This window comes from Sprattus sprattus (genome assembly GCF_963457725.1).
Source record: "Sprattus sprattus genome assembly, chromosome: 6".
Lineage (NCBI taxonomy): Eukaryota > Metazoa > Chordata > Actinopteri > Clupeiformes > Clupeidae > Sprattus > Sprattus sprattus.
This window is the reverse complement of record NC_137925.1, coordinates 16,603,646-16,623,721: the sequence shown is the minus strand read 5'-3', so window position 1 is coordinate 16,623,721 and position 20,076 is coordinate 16,603,646. Positions and strand designations below refer to the sequence as shown.

At 44.1% G+C, this 20,076-nt stretch overlaps 1 protein-coding gene across 1 annotated transcript; it reads right to left on the bottom strand.

Moving 5' to 3' along the window:
* Positions 1 to 6,803: 6,803 nt before the first annotated feature.
* On the bottom strand, positions 6,804 to 18,883 carry bicc2 (bicaudal C homolog 2; the record flags this gene model as incomplete). The annotated part of the gene is made up of 19 exons (XM_080840848.1): positions 6,804 to 6,934; positions 7,101 to 7,200; positions 7,642 to 7,808; positions 8,540 to 8,747; positions 9,131 to 9,282; positions 10,454 to 10,499; positions 11,146 to 11,251; positions 11,400 to 11,668; positions 12,038 to 12,177; positions 12,506 to 12,695; positions 13,047 to 13,178; positions 14,369 to 14,629; positions 15,007 to 15,201; positions 15,589 to 15,642; positions 15,906 to 16,067; positions 16,181 to 16,260; positions 16,390 to 16,459; positions 16,856 to 16,902; positions 18,616 to 18,883. 19 exons carry the CDS (start codon positions 18,881 to 18,883, stop codon positions 6,804 to 6,806), a joined length of 2,778 nt encoding a protein of 925 aa, XP_080696974.1.
* Between the last annotated feature and the right edge of the window lie 1,193 nt (positions 18,884 to 20,076).

The window sequence follows — 20,076 nt, the reverse complement described above, 5'->3', positions numbered from 1 at the left end:
GGAATCACACAGCAGAAACACTGTCTCATTAGTCAGAGAAGGGGTGAGCAGGAGTGAAAGAGAGAGAATGAGAGAGAGAGAGTGGGAGAGAAACAGAGTGAGAAAGAGAGAGAGAGAGAGAAAGAGAGATAGAACAAAACAACCAGACAGCAACTCTAGCAATCAGATCCGGCACAAGCCCAACTGGAGCGATGCAGAAGCACAGCCTGCTATTCAAGCCTCCAAAAGGGCGACCAAGAGGCATAATGCATGCAACCCAACATGTCAATCTTCCCTTCTCCTTCTCCTCCTCCTCCTCCCCTTTCCATCCCCCTCTCCCCTCTCTATCTTTCTCTCTCTCTCACACTTTATTGGCATGAACATTTCAAAGTCAAATAGTGTTGCCAAGGCATAAAACTGCAATATAAAAAACATTGGAAAAAAAATATATGAAACATGTATGTGTACTTTCTTTTTCTCTTTATTTCTCTCTTCATCCATCTATCTATCTATCTATCTATCTATCTCTTCTCCTTCTTCCTCTCTCCCACCCTAAACGCAGCAGCCCTCTCCCTCTAATGAGCCTCATTGGTATGTCGGGCACAGGAACCTACTTGGCTGAACCGGAGCCGTCACAGCAGTGACCTGCATGGCCGCCCCCTTCACCGGCACCTAACCCCCAGTTCACTCAGAGACCTTAATGAGTGTTGCTAAACAGTGCAACCACTCGCTAACCACCAGTCATTACTGGCCTTCAACTACACACTGCACAGAGCCATCAAACTCCAGGTGAACCATCAACCCATCTGCAAATGCTCATAAATGCGTGGTCGGACGACTGAAAGCCTCCTTCACGAGAGCTGTTGAGAGATGGCAGCCTTTTCCTAAACCCTGACAACACAAGCTTTACAATCAAGGGCTAGCTCTCATAATGGAGCTTTAAAAAGGGCACTAAGTGCTTCACCTCCAGTGGTGAGTGACCTTCAACACCCTGGAACGCCATTCACTGGATGGTGAAGCACGTAGCATTTTCAGAAAGTTGTGTTAAGAATTCACTATTGTGAAGAGCATTTGAGTACAGTCCACCTGTGTAAAAAAAGCTAGCACTCCAATAAAGTGTCTGGCCCATAGCAATTATGATATGTCCATGCAGAGGGGTAAAATCAACTCCACAGAAAGATTATAAAGCATTTTTGAAAAATATGACAAAAAGGTCTTCCTTGACAGCTATTTGATGTTACTTCCGCAACATGTTCAATTCATTCAATGCGCTGTATTTTTGCTCTGGTTTCACTTCAACTGTATTTGGTGATACATGCTGATGGTGTGAAGTCCCATTGAGAGCAGAACAGCCACTGTTTCACTGCAGCACCAGGAGGTGCACTGTAAACCTGAACAGGTTCAGAGTACTTAAAACTTTTGATGTAACCGATTTCATAATAAAATTTGAGTACATATATATATATATATATATATATATATATATATATATTAAGTAAACTTAACTTAAAAATTATACATCGGCTATAATGATATATTTTGTTATCATTTTCATAATTTTTGAGTTCTCTGAACTCATATTATTCCAAAATTGCATTTTGCCTCGTCGGATATTTGTGTTTCTCTGGGTCTTTCACAAACTAGTTATTATGCCCGTACAAGTTTTTGAAAGGGTATCTTCCTTACGTTCCAACTTCTTGCGCAAGCTCTTACTGTAGAAAGAACTGTCATTGGTCGACCGCCTTCCCAGTGTTGCCATTGCATTTACATCTGTGATTTATCAGACGCTTTCATCCAAAGCGATTTACAAGGAATTTTGCATTTATAGATCAGGAGCAGTTTAGGGGTTCACACCTATACACTTGGTAAGGAGGAGTGGGGAATCGAACTAGCAACATTCCAAACTCATTACTAAACGACTTCTCTACCTTAAGTCTGCTGTCTCCGTCTCTCATAACAAGAGCTTTGCAATGCTGTTCTCAACGACGTTGATGACGTAAACAAATTTGAGTTATCAGGCAATGTTTACTCAAACAAATACATTCCGATACAATTAAAACGTCTTCACTTGCTCAGAAAACTAATACATTTTAAGTTGGGTCAACTAAATACCAGGTTTTAAGTACTGAATACATAATGTTAATGAGTTAGCAGAACTGTCTGGGTTTACAGTGTGTCTGGTAAACATTTCTGAAGATGTTTTGTCCCATAATGTATTTTCGTGCTGATCGACTGAAGTGTAAACACAGTTCTTTGTTCGCCTATGTGTGTAGGCTATACTGTAGGTTATACTGTTATTAAAATCAAGGCTATATGTGAAATTGCTAAGGAAAACAGTGTGCTGTGTTCTATATGTAGCCCATATTTTTGCAGGATTATATCGTTAATAGAAGTATTTGATCCTTTCTGTGTGTAAACCAACACATTGACGTCAAATTCCAAAGCCTAAATCAGCATTGAAGGCGCTGCCTCGCGCGTACAAACTGTTAAAGAATGCAGGTGCGCTGTATCAAGACAGGTGAGACCAAATACTGCGCACGCCTCGCACATGCCCTTCACTGGTGACTTCATGTCATTGTCTATAAATAGTCGAAGCTTATTAATTTCATCAACCCGTCACTTACGTCTCGGAATTTGTTCCAGTATCTGTCCTTGTCGTATTGAGACACGGTGCTCATCCACTTGTCGTTGTCCAATGGGTTCCCATTGTTGTTGTTGTTCCCGAACGCCGTTTCCCCGCGCCTGGCGTCCGCGCCCAGCAGCACAGGCACGAGAGCCAATAGATAGTAAAGCATCGTCTAAAAAGAAAGGAAAATAAATTATATGAGGAGATGAACCTGAAGAAGGTCTTTTGGACAGTAAAAGAGGGGAGAGAGAGTTGATGTGTGTTTAAAATTGCGCAAGGGGAAGCTCTACGATTAGACCCGTTTTGGAAGGGACCTTAAGTTGAAATATAATTTAGGTAAATCATTGTTTTTCTTCATAGTTAAGGTATTTCGATTGACTAAAATATTAATGATAATCTAAAACCTGGCTAGAAAAAAGCTCGAAGGAAGAGACCTTAAACTCGCCTGACAAGAATGATTCCTCAAAGTATAACGGAGTGATTGTACTACTTGCCACACAGATTTTGTAAACTGACGGAACACGGAGAACGGATTTAGTGCCTCACTTCCCCCTCTCGTGGAAACATGTTTGGTGATTAATTGTTTTCAACCGAATGAATAATTTCCATTTGAAGGGAGGTTGCATTGAATCACAAGCGTCTCTCCTCCCTCTTATTAACTGTGTTATAGGCTACGGGAATAAAAGAAAGGCATGTGCGCACATACGCATCACTTTATCTTACCATGGAGAGCTTACGTCCGGCTCCGGGGGATACGTGAAAACAGCAATATGAAGTTTCCAACGGTGTCAAACGGGCTGATTTTTTGGGACGAAGTGCAGGATGAGTAAATATCCGAAAGACGTGTGTTAGCTCCGAACTCCGCGGTGATACTGGGCCCGTCCGGGAGCAGCAGGATTGTGCTGCGGAACGGTGACCGTCTCCTCCCACTCAGTAACCCATGCGCGCAGTTAACTCCACCTCCTGGTGCGATTACTCTGTCCCTGGCTTTCGCAACCCCGTCTCTCTCTCTCGCACACACACACACACACGGTAGTAGGTGAGATTGATTTAGAACAATGAAAGGAATGGTGCATTCACAGAGGACCAAACATTCCTCGTTCAGCTACCTCAGGATAATATCCGAGCCACAGCGTTATCCCAGTGGGCAATCGGGCTGAAAGAAATGAAATCAATAGCTGCTTGACGCGCTTTGAATGCTTGTTATAGTCAGCAAAGGCAAACAGCAGTGTAACTGAGGCGATGACTCCTCGCTTTTTTTTTAGGTTCAGTGTCTACATTATATCTGAAAATTCTTTACTAAATAATATTAATAATTAACAACGTGTTTTTTTTTTAACTCAGGAGTAGAAGTTAATTCGTTTGTAAAGTTTGTATCTAATGCTGAAAAAGTGTCATTTAGAGGAGCCCATTGAACCTGAAAGTATTCAGGGCGCTGTCTATTCAGCACCACACACTAAAGCGTCAAGGCTGCTGCTGCTCTACGGTCGCCTTCTAGCCTGACCTATCTTTTCAAAATAAAAGCAGATGAGGCAGCTGCAGCTCAATAAATGAGATATCGCTGATCATTCAGTATGACATTGAAGCGCTGAAAGCGAGAACATATGTGCAAATTGCACCACTCGGAACAGCCGAACGCCCACGCAGTCTGGGCCTTAAGTAGCGTGGCTGTTACAATGCGCGAGGATCATCCTTCGCTAAGCTGTCTGCCCGCCCGGGTGGTTTGGTTTGGCGTCCCTGTCCACAGGGAACGTCACAGGGAGGCACCGGGAAAGCACGGCGAGGCTTCTCTGTTCCTCCCCCAAGCAACGACACTCATTTGCTATCTTTTGTGACAGATGAGATAGGAAGGAAACCGAGCTGCGCGGCTGCGGTGACGAACGCCAGGCGAGCTGGCACTCTATCCAGAGTCCACCTGGGGGCCTGTGGGAGAAGGCGCTGGCACCCACGGGCTGCCTGTTCCGATAGCTTGGGAATGCACAGCTAGCAACTGGCGCTGAGTGATCCGTTGCATAGTGAGCCCGAGCAGACGAGGGAGAATTGATGTGTTGCTAATTAAGTCTCGCACCTACAAAGCCGCAATATAATTATACCTTACAATTAGGGATGCACCGAATCCAGATTTTTAGGGTTCTGCCGAATACCGAATCCACTGGTTAAGATTCTGCCGAATCCGAATCCGAATACCGAATCCTACATTAATGAAGTAAACAACGTCAACATCAGTGTATTTTTCGTTTTATTTAATTTTCACTGGGAAAAAATAGGCAACTTTCTGCAAAGTAAAGTGTTTTTCTTAAAAAAAAAATAATAATATGTTTGTAGACTTAACTGAAATGAATGTTATTGAACATTAATCAATACATGGATAATAGAATTTCTGTTAGGGAACCTGTTATCTATCTGCCGAGCAAATGTCAGGCTCATACAAAAACGTTAACGTGAATTAATTGATGCTAATACCTAGAGCGGTGTCTATGGGATTTCCCATATACGTTAGCATTAAGCTAACGTATTTTCTATCACAGTAAAACATGCAATACTATGTGATCGATTTTAGAAACGAATGTTAGGTGATGAGATTACTAAAATGTATTCTGCATGTCTGCTCAGTTTAACAGTGCTACCCAAGCAAAGGTTTGAAAAGAACTTCAAGTTTCAGACTTTCTGTTAGGGAAACAGTTTTCTATCTGCTGGGCAAATGACAGGCTCATATACGTGAATTAAACTTTGCTCCACCTATTGTTCTGGCGGTGAATTGCTTGGCAACACACGCAACCTTCAGGGAGCATAAATTGCTATGAGTAAACCAAGTGCCAGCCTCTAATAGATTCGGGTTCGGTTGAAAAAAATGCCAAGGTTCGGCAGAACCCGAACCCCTCAAAAAAGACCAATATTCGGCCGAATCCGAATCCGAATACTGGATTCGGTGCATCCCTACTTACAATTTTCCTGCGCCTCAAATTAGCTGGCGTGATTGACACGTTTTGAATTAATCGCGAGACACAGTAGGCTAATTTCCCCACAAGATAATGTCTTCAAGTCTACTAACTCTGCAGGCCATTGCAACGCTTTTACTCAGTCCTCAAGACTCCAACCAATTAGCCTAGGCTGATGCAGTGTAATGCTGTTTAATGCTTTCAGAATTGTAAAGCACACGACATTTTACTCTTGACTTGCAAAAAGGTTTGCTTACAGTATTGTTTTTAAATGCTCATCATCCCTCTTTTTTCAGTGCAATAAATACAGTCCATATATGTATTTGTGATCAAACTTAATTAGAGCAGTAATAAGTAAATAAATGGATGTGGTCTACTGAGGCATTAGACAAGGCACTCGCGTGGTTACGGTCGATAATTTTAATTGGAAACTTTTAGATGTGCATTCAGGTGAAACGACACCAATATGGAGCTCCGTTTCATTTTTATTTCACAGTTTGAATAATGCTTTTAATTATTCATTAATATGATAATGTATTTACTTAAGAAGAATGGATTGAACGAATTGAACACCATCTTATAATTCAAACGCTCTGTGGACTTAATTGTATTACGAATGCTTTGACGGCTGCTGATGTGCGAGAAATGACTGCGAAATAGCGAATGATCAGAGGACAACATTGCCCCCTAGTGTGACGATGACAGACTCGCACCTGTTTATTTGAGAGCATCATGAAAACTAGCTTTACCTAATCAGTTTTTAAAGAGGGCGTAAAAGATGAGATCAGTTTCCTGAGACCATCTTCCAGGCACACAGATATCATCTTGTTTATCCTTATCAAACAGTTATCCATTTTCTCAGGTCACAGAGGGTAGTTTGAAATAAACAAAGATGTTTGTTTGTCTTTGCTAGAGGGGAGAAGAGAGCTGGCATCACTAAAGATGTTTAATCACTTTTAACATTATCATGTTTGTTTATGTACACTGCATAAGGCACTTGGCCTGAATTCCCCAGAAAAAAAACACAAAAACATTGCATGTATTACAAAAGATTACAAGATTCTAGAAAAGGAATGTCTTTACATATGCCTTTAGGGAAAATGCATTACATTTTGTCAACTAGCTCATTCAGCAGCAGCCTTAGGGATAACATCAAATCATCTTCATCTTCTGTTTCCCATCAGGAGGCTTCTTTCCCATGGCAACAGTCTGAGGTCCTTGTCTGCCAGTGCTGATGGGTGATGATTGACAGCTCACCCTCACCAACGGTCACTCTGAGCCACTGCATCCACGTCCACGATTCGTGGAAGTCGGCCACTAGCCCCACCTTCCAGATACCCGGACCACACTGCAGGTGGGTCTGGTCCTTTCTTTATACTTTTGTTTAGGTCTTGCGAGACAGAGAGGGGGAGGGGGGAAGGGTAAGGTGAAAGAAGATTAACTGTAATTGTATACACGGGAATGTTTTTCTGGGCATTGCCCCCCATCTCAGCATCACAGCAGACACAGCACACACAGTCCAAGCATCCAGACTCAAGCGTTTAAGCCAATTTCACCTGTGATAGCCAGCAGCATCTTTCTCCTTGCACCAAATGTCAACACACCCACTTCCTTCAGGTCTTCGTCTGAGAGGGTCAGAAATGTTTGGAAGTCAATCTGTTGAAGAGAGAAAGAGAGAAAGAGAGAGAGGGATGGGGAAAGATAGACAGAGAGATGGAGAGGAGGATTTCCCATGAGGATATAAAGTCAACTAGGCATCGTGAAGGCAAGCAGTGGATTGTGATCCTATTCTATCCTATTATGGATCGTATTGCTGATGTAGTCCTCATTCAAAGCTACAGTGGTACCCATCCGGTGCTTGAGATGCTGTTCTTTCTTTCTTTCTTTCTTTCTCTTTCTCTTTCTCTTTTTCTTTCTCTTTCTCTTTCTCTCTCTCTCTCTCGGCTGCTGTTGGTATGCACAGACACAGAGCCCCTCTCAGATGAAACCTGGGTGTTCCTGAGTGGAGGGTCTACTACTATATAGGAGAGACATTCAGGTTGGAATGATACACCCTGCACCCAGTTAACAGACTGACTCTTGAATCTTGACTCTAACCTCCTGCTGCTGAAACACATCGATGTATTTGGCCAGACCCAGCTGACTCAGCAGCTCAGGAAGGTCATCGTCCAGCTCGGGGAAGGGGCCTGGGGGCCCGCTCGTACCAGGTCGGCCCGCCGAGGACATTCCCTCGAAATGATGGCCGCAGTTCAGGTTGCTCTCAGCTGTGGGACAGAAAAGATGAGATAAAGAAGCCCACCGTATCTTCCTAGCTCTACAGCATAAGCAATGAGGTTCATGACAGCTTCAAGCAAAATCCTCTAAAGGACTCCCAGTGAGCACTAAAAGGGTGCTATGTGTCTGGTCCGTAATGCTAACAGCTGAAGGGAAAACGTCTGTAATGGCAAACAGAGACAAACACAGACAAAAACAAACCTGGAGGAATGTTCTATTGTGTCTGAGCTTTTTGATGAGGTCGTTTGTATGGAAAGGAGTGCAAGGGTGGAGAGGAGAGCGAGGGAGAAAAGAGAGGAGTGTTTCACTTCATTTTATCTATTTATTTTTTTGTTGCTTTTTTTCCCCCCAGACAGACCCCAGACGGCTGTAATCAACACAAACACAAACAAACTCCTAGATGAAAGACATTAACCAAAAGGAAATGTCAGTGTAATCCCAGAGGGCTTCAATTAAATCTGATTTAAAAAGCGTCAGTGTTTATTCATTAAGATTAAATACACCCCGCGGGACACCAGAACAAACACCTAGTTAGATAGGCCTGCTCATGATTGTCATTAGTTGAGGGGATGCGCTACTATTCTTTTGTTGTGTGTTGTGTGCTATGATAGAGAAGGAGAGAGAGGGAGAAACGAATAGCAGGAAGAATAGCAACCATTCATTTAATTTCACACACACACACACACACACACACACACACACACACACAGAATATACTCACTGGGTTTGTCAATGTGCCCTCTGCCTGCTGAAGACCCAAACAGTGAGCAGGAGGTAGCAGAGGAGGAGTAAGAGGGAGATGATGATGAGGAAGATGAAGCGGATGAAGAGGCAGGAGACGCTGCCGACGCCGAGCCCCGCCGGTCTCTCCAGTTCTCAGAGTTGCTGCCGTTACACATCCGCTCCTTTCCGCTCGCCAGTGTGTATGTCAACTGCACACACACACACATATCATCACATAGAATGGGATTGAGCCACATGCAGTGATGCATCAACAAAGAGGTTTTGGCTTTAGTCACTGTGAACTGCAAGGCTTGGCACACTTACCAACCAGTACTCAGATACTTTGGGAGCACTTTAGTGATGCTTTATTTATGTGCTGCTATGTAATTATGTGTACTTTGCTAAAGAGTACTCCCTACCACTTTATTGGCCTTGTGTGCAAATTAAGTGCACATCAAGCACGCTTTGCCTTGGCTTGTGAAGCATGCTTACCATGCCTACCAAGTGCTCTGGATTACAAGTATGGAGGAAGTGTTGGACAAGTGTGGATAAGGGTACAGGTCCTCATGGTTTGGCTCGAGCCACCCACCTGCTGATTGCCCAGGTAGGACCGGTAGCAGCGGCGGCTGGCGGAGCGCAGCTCCTTGATGGCCTCAGCAGGCATGGACTTGGAGAAGCCCAGACCGCTCCACGTGTCTGTGGGGGTTCGCACCTCCGTCACCACCGGCTTCTTCTGCATAGCTACGACACACATGCACCGCACACGGGACATTTGAAACACGCATGTGCATGAAGATTCATATACTGTATCTTCTTGTACTTGCACACACACTCACATAAATACACACACACACACATTGTCTCGCTGTCTCTCTCTCACACACACAAATACATACACGTGACAACACTTAGCAATCTTAGAGTTTATTTCATTTGTATTAATAAAACCACACACATGTGCACATACAGCTGTGAATGGGACACAATCAGCATATGACATTGTCACGAATATTATGAGTGGATGTCTTAAAGGCCCAGTTTTGAAAAACTCTGTGGTAATTGAAAAGCGTTATGTATTAATCCAATTGCATTATTTATACCTGAAGCCTAATTAAACAGCTTAATTACTGTCTGTCAGATGACCTGTGACTCTTTTTCTGTGTGTTTGTGTATGTGTGTGTGTGTGTGTGTGTGTGTGTGTGTGTGTGTGTGTGTGTGTGTGTGTGTGTGAGTGTGTGTGTGTGTGTAGCTGACAATAACATTGATGTCATTGTGTATGTGTGTGTGTATGCATGTGTGTGTGTGTATGGGCAAGGCAGATGGTTTATTCAGCCTCCTAATTTATAATCCCATTAAACTGCACACAGTGAAGGGACTGGCTGTCATTTGGCAAAGAACCGCCACAATATTCCTCATTGTGAATGATAAACAGTTTGGAACTGTGTGTGTGTCTGCATGTGTATATGTGTGCGTGTGTGTGTGTGTGTGTATGTGTGTATGTGTATGTGTGTGCGCATGTGCAATGATAATTAGTGGGTGGTGCAGCCTCCCTCTGTTATGTATTTGGCACCGCACCATGGTTACATGGGTGTCTTCCATTACCTAACTGGCACAGAGTCACATCTTAATGGATCCCCTTCATCACCCGTTTGTCAGCAGAAAGCTAAAATGGCCAATGCCATGGGCTCCCTTAATCACCACCGTGGCACACTGGTAGTGAATGAATGCATTTCGTGCCCAAATCAACTATATAAATTCCAGACAGATTCACGACTGGGCCCCATAACATGGAACAGTAAAGTATGGTTTCATGGCATGCTTTATACGTATTTGCCATAACACAAGAACACAAAAATATGGCATCCAACCTGATCTAAACATCCACACCAATATGAATGGCAAAAAGTCCAACCTTGGTTTGCAAGTTCTTTCTTCCTCTCATAGTCATGGTCCTCGTCCTGTACATTTAAAAAAAAAAGAATAAGCACGCCCACGCACATGCACGCACACACATACAAACACACACACACACACACACAAATTAAACACAAATAAATACATTTCATATTCTGGAGAGAAGAAAGTTTGAAAAGACTTTTTATTATCCCTGGCACTGGCATTTCCTGTTGAGAGTTCGCCTTCATTACTATTGCAGGGACTTTTTTAGTCAAAGCAAACATAATAACTCACTGCATCCACTCGAGGGCAACTTCAATTTACTTCCAAAGTGGAGAAAAAGCCACTGTCTTAAAATATTCAACTTTGAGTTAAGCAGCATTTCAACAAGCTCCTCCAGGCTATGGGAGCCAGATAATGTTGACAGTAAGAGAGCTTGGAAATGAACAACAAACTTTTTCCCTTAAGCCACTGGGACATTGTATTTGGCAAAGAAATGATTGCACTGATGTCCTGGGGCACTGCAAACCCAACACTAATTGTACTGTCACCCTTGAGTGTGCGAACTGTCTGCCAGCCAACTCAATTTACCGTGGATGTGGTATTGCATCTTTAATTCATTACCCCTGACCTAGCGTTGCATTGATTATTTCTTATCTGTCCTTGTGTCCATTTTTTTCTGTCAATGTCTTGTGTCTCGCACAGTACCTCGTTCTGGCTAGCGTCGGAGCAGGTGTCCAGGGAGGGGATGAACCTGAGGCTGCACCTCCTGTCATGCTTCTTGCTCACAGGCTCCATCTCTGCCTTTAGAAGCCTACAGCGTGGAGGAAGGTAAGACATGTTGAGACAAAAGACATTTAAATTGTCTTTTGAAATGAAGACATGTAGTAAAGCAGCACAGACTACAATGTCATCCTATCTTTTCTAATAGGGGATGTGTTTTGTTTCTGTTTTACTAATACCTTGAGGACAAAGTTGTGATTGACTGTCGGGACTCTTGGCTTGGATCTCTGGAGACATCTGAATAGCTGTGTCTTCTGACTGGATCTCTGCAGACATCTGATTGGCTGTGTCTTCTGACTGGATCTCTGCAGACATCTGATTGGCTGTGTCTTCTGACTGACCCCCCGGTCCTCATGGTAACTTCTGTGACCTCAGAGAATTCCAGGCTCTTTTGATGTCCAGCGTCCTCGCCCTCAGATGAAACAGGCTGGTCCTCATTTTCCAGGATCTGAGAAGGGGGACACAGACTCATTGTTTCATCAACATACACATGCTTATCCACAAGTAGCTCAAGATAAAATGTAGCTATGCAGTGCAGAATGTTTTTGTGTGTGTGTATGTCTGTGTAAAAGAAAGAGAGAGAAAGAGCAGAGAGGAGTGGAGAGGGGAAAGGAGAGTGAGAGATAGAGAGAGCACAGGAGGGAGAGAGAGAGACGGAGAAAGAGAGAGGAAGAGCAGAGAGGAGTGGAGAGGGGAAATGATAGGGAGAGAGAGAGAGCACAGGAGGGAGAGAGAGATTAGAGGGGAGAAAGAGAGAGAAAGAGCAAAGAGGAGTGGAGAGGAGGAAGGAGGGGGAGAAAAAACAGAAATGACTGACTTTTTCCAGTTTGGAATCGGTTCCCCTCAGTCCTCCCATCCTCCCCTCTTCTGGGGGCGAAGAAAGACCAGGTGGGGGAGAGGGGCGTGGCTTAACTGGCAGCGGTAAGCCAATCCCAGCATCAGGAGAGCATACGACACCTGGAGGTTGAAGTTAGGTTTGAGAGGTTGTAAAATGGTGGTCATGTGTTGGAGTTATGCAAACAAGAGTTGGATTATATGTGACCACACTTACACACTCTCTCTCTATATCTTTCTCTCTCTCTATGTTTCTCTCTCTTGATTTCTAACTTTCTTTTTTTTCTCTCTTTCTCTCTCTCACACACACACACACACACACACTCACACTCACACTCACACACACACACACACACACACACACACACACACACACACACACACACACACACACACACACACGCACACACAGTCACAAATACACACACACAAACACACAACGGACACTCACCAGTATCATTCAGTCGCAGCTGTTGCATTAGCATGTTTAGCCAGTAGCTGGCCAGCCCGTTTCCAGCCAGCAGAGGGTCACAAATGGGTTTGGTCATCCCAGAGCCCTCACTGGAGTCCAGCCCCAGCAGCAGACGCCTGGCCTCATACACACTGGCAATGTTCCTCTCCAGCCCTTTCACTACCACAGACTGGGAAACCAAATCATTCCTTTACGCCAATCACAACACTTGTAGTATATATATATATATATTTATCTCAGTGTATTGTTTATCAATAGAACACAGGAAAAATGGTTACATTTATTGTGAGAGTACTAAGGGGAGCAGACACAAAGGCCCAGACTCTCTGTGTTATTTGTGTATCGCTATATCTAAAGAAAACACCTGCACTCTTATTTTATCATAAAAGAAAATGTAATAAGGCATGCAACACACTGCCCACAAAATAGGGGTAGGAATGACATACTCTCCAATACTACACATATGCATCGCAGTCCCCTCATACACAGGCTGTGGTGATCATGTGGACTGGTGTGGTACCTTGGCTGTCTGTTTGACCTTGGGCTTGACACTAATGAAGACCCCCAGGCTCTGCATCGTCTGGGCCAGCTTTCGCGGGTCCGCCTCCCCATCCTCCTTCATGTCAAACATCAGGCACACCGGCAGGCAGTCCTGAGCGATCACAGAGAGACAGGGGGTATCAGGCCAGGTGGGTCAGGCATGCAGGCCAGACTTGATCCTTGGCAGCATTTTGACTTCACGTATTAACGCCAGCAATTTACCGAATTAAAGAATTTTATCAAGCGGTTGGCACGGAGTAACAAGTCTTGGCAGTAGAAAAAGCAATTATTGAATCTTGAGCTTGAATCTTGAAACTTTAATCAAGCATGGAGAAAAAACACATATTTTTCTCCATCCTTGCTAAACTTAAGACTATGTGAGCTGTTTGCAGAGTAATGATGTAAAACCCCACTGCACTCCTTCCAGAATTAATATGTTATTACTCCAATTAGTGTGCTTGTCATTAAAAAACTATTTACCAGCACTGGTGTTGAAGTAATTACACAATTAAATAGGCAAAACAGGGCCCCATCTTCTCACTTAAATAATACAAACCTGGGTAAGGTTAGCTTGGGGGGAGGCTGCATGGGAAATTGAGAGAAAAGTTATGAAATGTCACTTATTACCAAATAATTTAGCTTTTTTTTTCATTTGGTTTCCGTATGATGTTTTTTTCCACCGATTCTGAATTTAAATGAGAACGACCAGACAAGCAGCGCCCAGAGGTGGAACTTCTAGCTTCTGAAGGAGGAAGTGCTCCCCAGTATTACTGTGTCTGCCATCTGGATTGTCTAATTAGCTTTTGAACCAGATGGCAGAACTTATGAACAAAATCAGCTGGCCCACAGCGGGAGCATAATGATAACATGGTAGGACTTTCACTTCCTACAGTGTGAACTTTTCCAAATGCAGCACGCTATTTATTCCTTGTTACGCATCACTTAAGCGTGCTGGCTCATTGAAATCAAGGCCTCCTGTTCTTGAAAAACCTGTGGCATGAGAGTGGTCACAACCTGTACTTTTCCACTCACTTTATTCCTTATTATAAGTTAAGCAAGAAGGCGCATTGAGATCAGATCCTCACATTTAGGAGAGACTTGTGGCAACTAAAACAGCTCTTCAAAGTCCCAAATAGGAAGTAAACAGCAAATTCACGTTCACTATTTGCTCATTTGGCATTTCAAGACGATGCACTGACAGACTGGAATAAAAGAAGACAAGTGCAGATATGTGTGTTTGAGGAAACATCCCACTCAGAGGGTGTCAGTGTCAGCCTCCAACAGTGACGGCGTTCCACCCACCATGAGCTGCTGGCGGGCCAGGCAGACCCCATCGGTGTTGCCCTGGATGAGGAGGGAGGGGGCGCTCTGCGGGGCGCTCAGGTCGGGCAGCACTATCTGGGTCTGGGTCTGGTGCATGACGCTGAGGAAGTTGGCACCGTTCTGACCCAGGAGGAAGAGGTGCTGCTGCGAGGTCACATCCAGCTGCGTGCTCACCACCGTTGCCCCGGCGACAGCGGCCTCGGGGCCCAGCAGCAGCTCCATCAGCACACAGGTGGCCTTCTGTGAGGTGGGGGTAGGGGTGAGGGGGGGGGGGGGGGGGATTAGAGGCAGGGCTCAGGGTGGGGTGGTGCATACAAATAGGGCTGTGTAGAGCCAGATACAAATGCAGGCACACAGCATGTGTGTGTGAGTGTATATGTGTTTGTGTGTGTGAGATTGTCTGTGCGTGTGTCTGTGCATGTGTCTGTGTGTGAGTGTGTGTGTGTTTGTGTGTATGTGAGAGAGAGAGAGAGATACATGACCTGTACACCACCTAACTGCCTTAGTCAAGGTCACATGGTATGTAAAGTATATGAGCATGTTTATGTATAAACGTGTGTGTGTGTGTGTATGTGTGTGTGTGTGTGTGTGTGTGTGTGTGTGTGTGTCTTACTGACCTTGACGGCAGTGCTGTTGCCTTGCAGACCACGCACCACGCAACTGCTGCAGTAGATCTTGGGCTGTGCTCTGAAGCTCACACTCACACCAAATGCCTGGGCAACATGCTGAATCACTGGTGAGCTTGCATCCGGCATCGCCCCGGCAACCAGATTCACTGGCAGGTCAAAGGTCAGAACCAATGGCTGCAGGTCCTGTAGGCACAGAGAACAAATAAGTCAAATAAAGCACAACCTTGTGTTTTCAGTGCTCTGTAATATTATGACTTAACTGAGTATGACACAGCTAACATTAAGGGTATCAATTTTATGCGTATCAAGAAAATAATTTACCTAGGCACAGGAACAACAGGGGCACAGTATTTTCTAAATAAAGGTTTGTAGTGAGTGGTGGCTGTATACAGGATCACTCTTCTTGACACATCTACAGGTGGGTACAGGCCTACAGATTACTACTACAGATTATCATCAGAACCTGTTCAAAGTCGAGTCTTTGAGACTGGGCAATATCATCATCATATGTTTCTTTGGATGACACCATTCACTGTTTATAGACTGATGTCATCTAAAGGGGACACTCACTCGTATTCTTCTCCTGGCCTCCTCCACCCCTTCAACTGGGCCAGCAATAGAAACCTGAGCAGACAGATGGAAGAAAAAAAATCATTTTAAACATATTATCTATCCCAGGATTCTTGGGAGTTCATCCTGTATCAGTAGAAAGGAAAATAATGTGCAACAGATTGCAGCCATATTGCCTAGTCTGTAAAATGACACTACAAGTTTGCTCGACAATCATTGTCTGAGTGAAGCCCATAATAGCCTTGAGACAGAACTGTGATTGATAGAGGATCGTAAAGCCGTTGCCATGGCACGGTCTGATCACTTGGCAACCGCACCTGATTGCTCTTCTCCCCAGTGGCATTGTGACGGTTAGAGTCTGGGAAGTGGATGTGACACAGCGTGATTTCCATCACTTTTTTGATGTTTCCGCCACCTTTACCAATGACGTGAGAGTGTTCAGTGTGAGTGACATCCATTTTTAGAGTGACCTTGTTGACCTTTGGGAGAAGGAAGATCATAAATGTAAATAATCATAAAAGATTGAGCAAATCAACTGTGTTCTCCAAGGTTGGATGTCTATAAGGTAAACAAATTGTGTGTTTGTAGTAACCTTTGTCTCCAGAAGTTCCAGAATCTTCTTTTTTGCCTGTTGTACATCTTCTTTTTTTCCTTCCACTTTAACATGGGGGTCTGCACAAAAGTTTGCGACAACATCATATAAATCAAGAAGAAGTAGTCTATGATGTTTGAGTCATAATCAGAAAAAAAACATATGTGAAACATTTATTTCCATGATGTGCAGCTCTTTGGATATCAAACCTTTCTTTGACTTGGCTCCAATTTTGAGCTTCGATGGCCATTTCACCTGTGTGTTAGTTTCCTTCATCACCTGTCACAAGAGAGTGTGTGAGAGCGAAGGTGTGAGAGTGAGAAAAAGACTGCCTGACAGAGGCTGAGAACGCAAACACACCCACACACACAGACACATATTCTCTCACACATACAATGCCAAATAGCTCCCTTCCAACAAAGACACTGGAGTAATTAGCATGTCAAAGCTGGCAATCTATCCATAACTTCCTACCCTAACAGTCTGCATTCAATTCAAGCTTACAGAAGCAAATGTGCTGAAACTCAGACCTCAGTTGCTATTTTAGTAATTTGTTAATGTCAGTGATAAATTATATTTCTTAGTATGATGATGATTAGTGTGTTATGATCAATGTAGGCTTTCATTATTTTATGTTGAGTTTTATTATTTCAATGAATAACTAATATTACTCACCTTTTCAAAGAACTCTTCACCTGTCAGCCCATTCCCATTCTTGGGAGCTAAAATCATGGAACAAATGTTAGCATAATAACTTCCATAAAAACACTTACAGATCCAGAGGGCACATACTCATGAAAACAAGGAAACTTCCATGAACAGGTAACATAATTGTGATCAAAACCATTTCTTGTGAGTGTGTCAGGTGTTTCAATTTAGTGAAAGTTTCATATGGGTCATAAAACTGAGCAGCAATTAGCATTTGTGAGGCCCAAGCTAAATGTTTTAACTGCGCTGCAAAACAACACTGAAGAGGAGTGTTCCTGGAAGAGGAGTGTTCTCTCTTTCTTTACTGCTAATGCTTTGCTGACATCTGCGTAATTGTGGTTCTCAGCTGCTCTAGCCGGAGGACAGACTTGAGTCAGCCAAACATTTAAGCAGCGCTAGTTCAAATAAGCAGATGAACACCTCAAAAAGCTGGGGGCGGAGGAATATTTAAAGGGCATCTCCTCAAACACTGACATTTACAGGGTTGGGGTGAACCCGCAGCCCCCTCCCCACACACACACACACATTGCCATGGGTTACACAGCCCAGCGCTAAAGAATGGGCTAGTGATGAGCGTGAGTGAGAGGGAAAGAGAGTGGGCCAGGGGGAGGGAGAGAGAGAGAGCGAGAGAAAGTAAAGGAGAGAAAGAAAGTTACTCCAGAGAAACAACTTATCACAGCAGAGGTATTTTACTTGCGACAACACTGACGCAAAAACTCCCCCTCCAACCAAAATGACTAAGAAACTTTTAAAAACGATTTAACTTTCTCCCTAACCACAGGAAATGTGATACTGCTGCCAAAAGAGACAAACAAATCAAAGCAGATCTCCATGCCAAAATACAAATGGCAACCTAACTCAAATGAACTTGTGAAACACAACTACACACTTCCACAGAGTACTGCTCACTGCATGCGCACTGGTACAGTACACACACACAAGCATTGCCATTAAAGTACAGTTTACATCCACCTTGACGCGAAAACAAAACGTGCCTTCAATAAATGGCATTGGGAAGTCATCCTGCTTGTCAGAGAGCACTTTTAACCAACAGAGTGCTCTTCTGACAAAGCTGCTGTCAGCCGGTAAGACACTCTCTGCGTTATTGCCATAAATAAAACAACCAGAGACGCTCAATGGAGAGACAGCTACCTAGATTTCGAACATTTTGAACAGATTTGTCATCACTCGCAGCAGCCAGAGAACTTCAAATACACACAACAGCAAGAAGATCTTCTACCGTCCAATTATGTTCAAAGTACAGCTACATTTGAACACAGAATTCTAGCATAGATGAGGCACAACCAAACTTAATCACGAGTCCTCTTATCCCCGAAGAAGCTATATGCACGCCAAGCACTGATGTTTTGCTCTTCAGGGAATGTACCACTTCATGGTGGTGGTAATCAACACATGCACACAATTGTCTATCTCCTCATGTGTGGATACCATGTCAATCAGGTAGCATTTAAACACACACACACACAAACACACACACACACACACACACACACACACACACACACACACACACACACACACACACACACACACACACACACACACACACACACACACACACACACACACACACACACACACACACACACACACACACACACACACACACACACACACACACACACACACACACACACACACACACACACACACACACACAGACACAGACACTCAGACAAACTTTCACTGCAATTATGCAAACTCACTGTAGAGCATCGTCTCGAGTTTCTTCCTGTCAATCCGGAACCGTTCTTCCACCCAGTGTGGGTCAGTGTGTTCCGGACTGGTGGATTCTGACCCAGGTACTGAGTTCGCTCCTTCGTCTTCCTCCTCCTCATCTTCCTCTTCGTCCCTGTCGAGTGGTGGCTGATGCTGAGCTTGAGTTTGGTTCTGGTTCCATTCTGGTCCCGTGTCAGTGGAAGGCTGTTCGAGTCCATCTGGACGCAGAGAGTTCTGCTCCTCTGTGGTGGCCATGGCAGTGAGAGCGAGCATGTGTGTGCGCGCGTGTGTGTGTGTGTGTGTGTGCCAAAGAGAGAGTGAGCAAGAGAGAGCCTATGTTAGTGACTATCAGAGTGACCAAGGAGACAAGAAGAAGGGGTCCAGGAACACACCCGCCCCCTCGCAGTCATTACTCCTCCAAACACACACACACACACAGAACAAAATCAAGGGGGGGGCGTAGATTCAGGAAGCCACCAACACCCCACTCCTAGGGACTGATCACACACATGCTGTGCTCACCCAAACTCAAACACAGACGCACGCAACCACATCAGGGTGGGAGGTACATTCCACACCAGATGTGGTGGAGGAGATATTCATTTTGGAAAAAATACAATTTTGGGGGGAAAAAACTCAAATGTGCTGAGAGCTTTTTGTCATATTTCATCGCTATTTTAGAAGTAGACCACTTAAAGCCTGTGGTTTGTTCACACTGTAAGTGAGAGCTGAGGACTTGGGCAAAAAATATGTTGACACTTAAATTGACCCTTATGGCTAAAATATTGATTGGTTGGAACCAGTCTCTCCAAATGTCTGTGCAGTTTCACAATTCAAATAAAAATGAAGCCAATAAAGCCACAAAGCCATTTTGCAAATAAAAAATATGCGTAGCTGTCAAACAACGGCGTATTATCAATTCATTATGTAGGGTGAGACCGTGGGTCTAGTATAGACCACCACAGCCCCCCCCCCCCCCCCCCCCTTCACTGTGGGTAGAAGAGAGTTTGAGATTCCAACACCAAGAGGAGGGGCATGGGATAGGGATGAGGGGGTGGGGGAGGGCTTCTTTCAGGGAAGGACCTCTGGAACAATGCAGAGGATAAAAGGGCCTCTCCATGAACAGCCAAAGACTGCACTCCATGTTTGGCAGTATTCCTTGGCAACCCGTTTGTTTATGAACGAGATGCTTGCGAGAAAGTCATAAAGTTTAGCACAGGAAAGCAGAATAGGTCAAACAAATGAGTTCTTGTGGCTTTTCAAAATTGCAAGACGGCACAAGATGCACACACGCACACGCACACACACACATACACAGACACAAATTCTTTCACACATACAGACACACATCGGATACGCATAGTTACAAGATCCACACATAAAGACATATAAACAGGTTGAACATGAAAAATATCCACAGATAAACCCAATCATGTACTCATGTACTC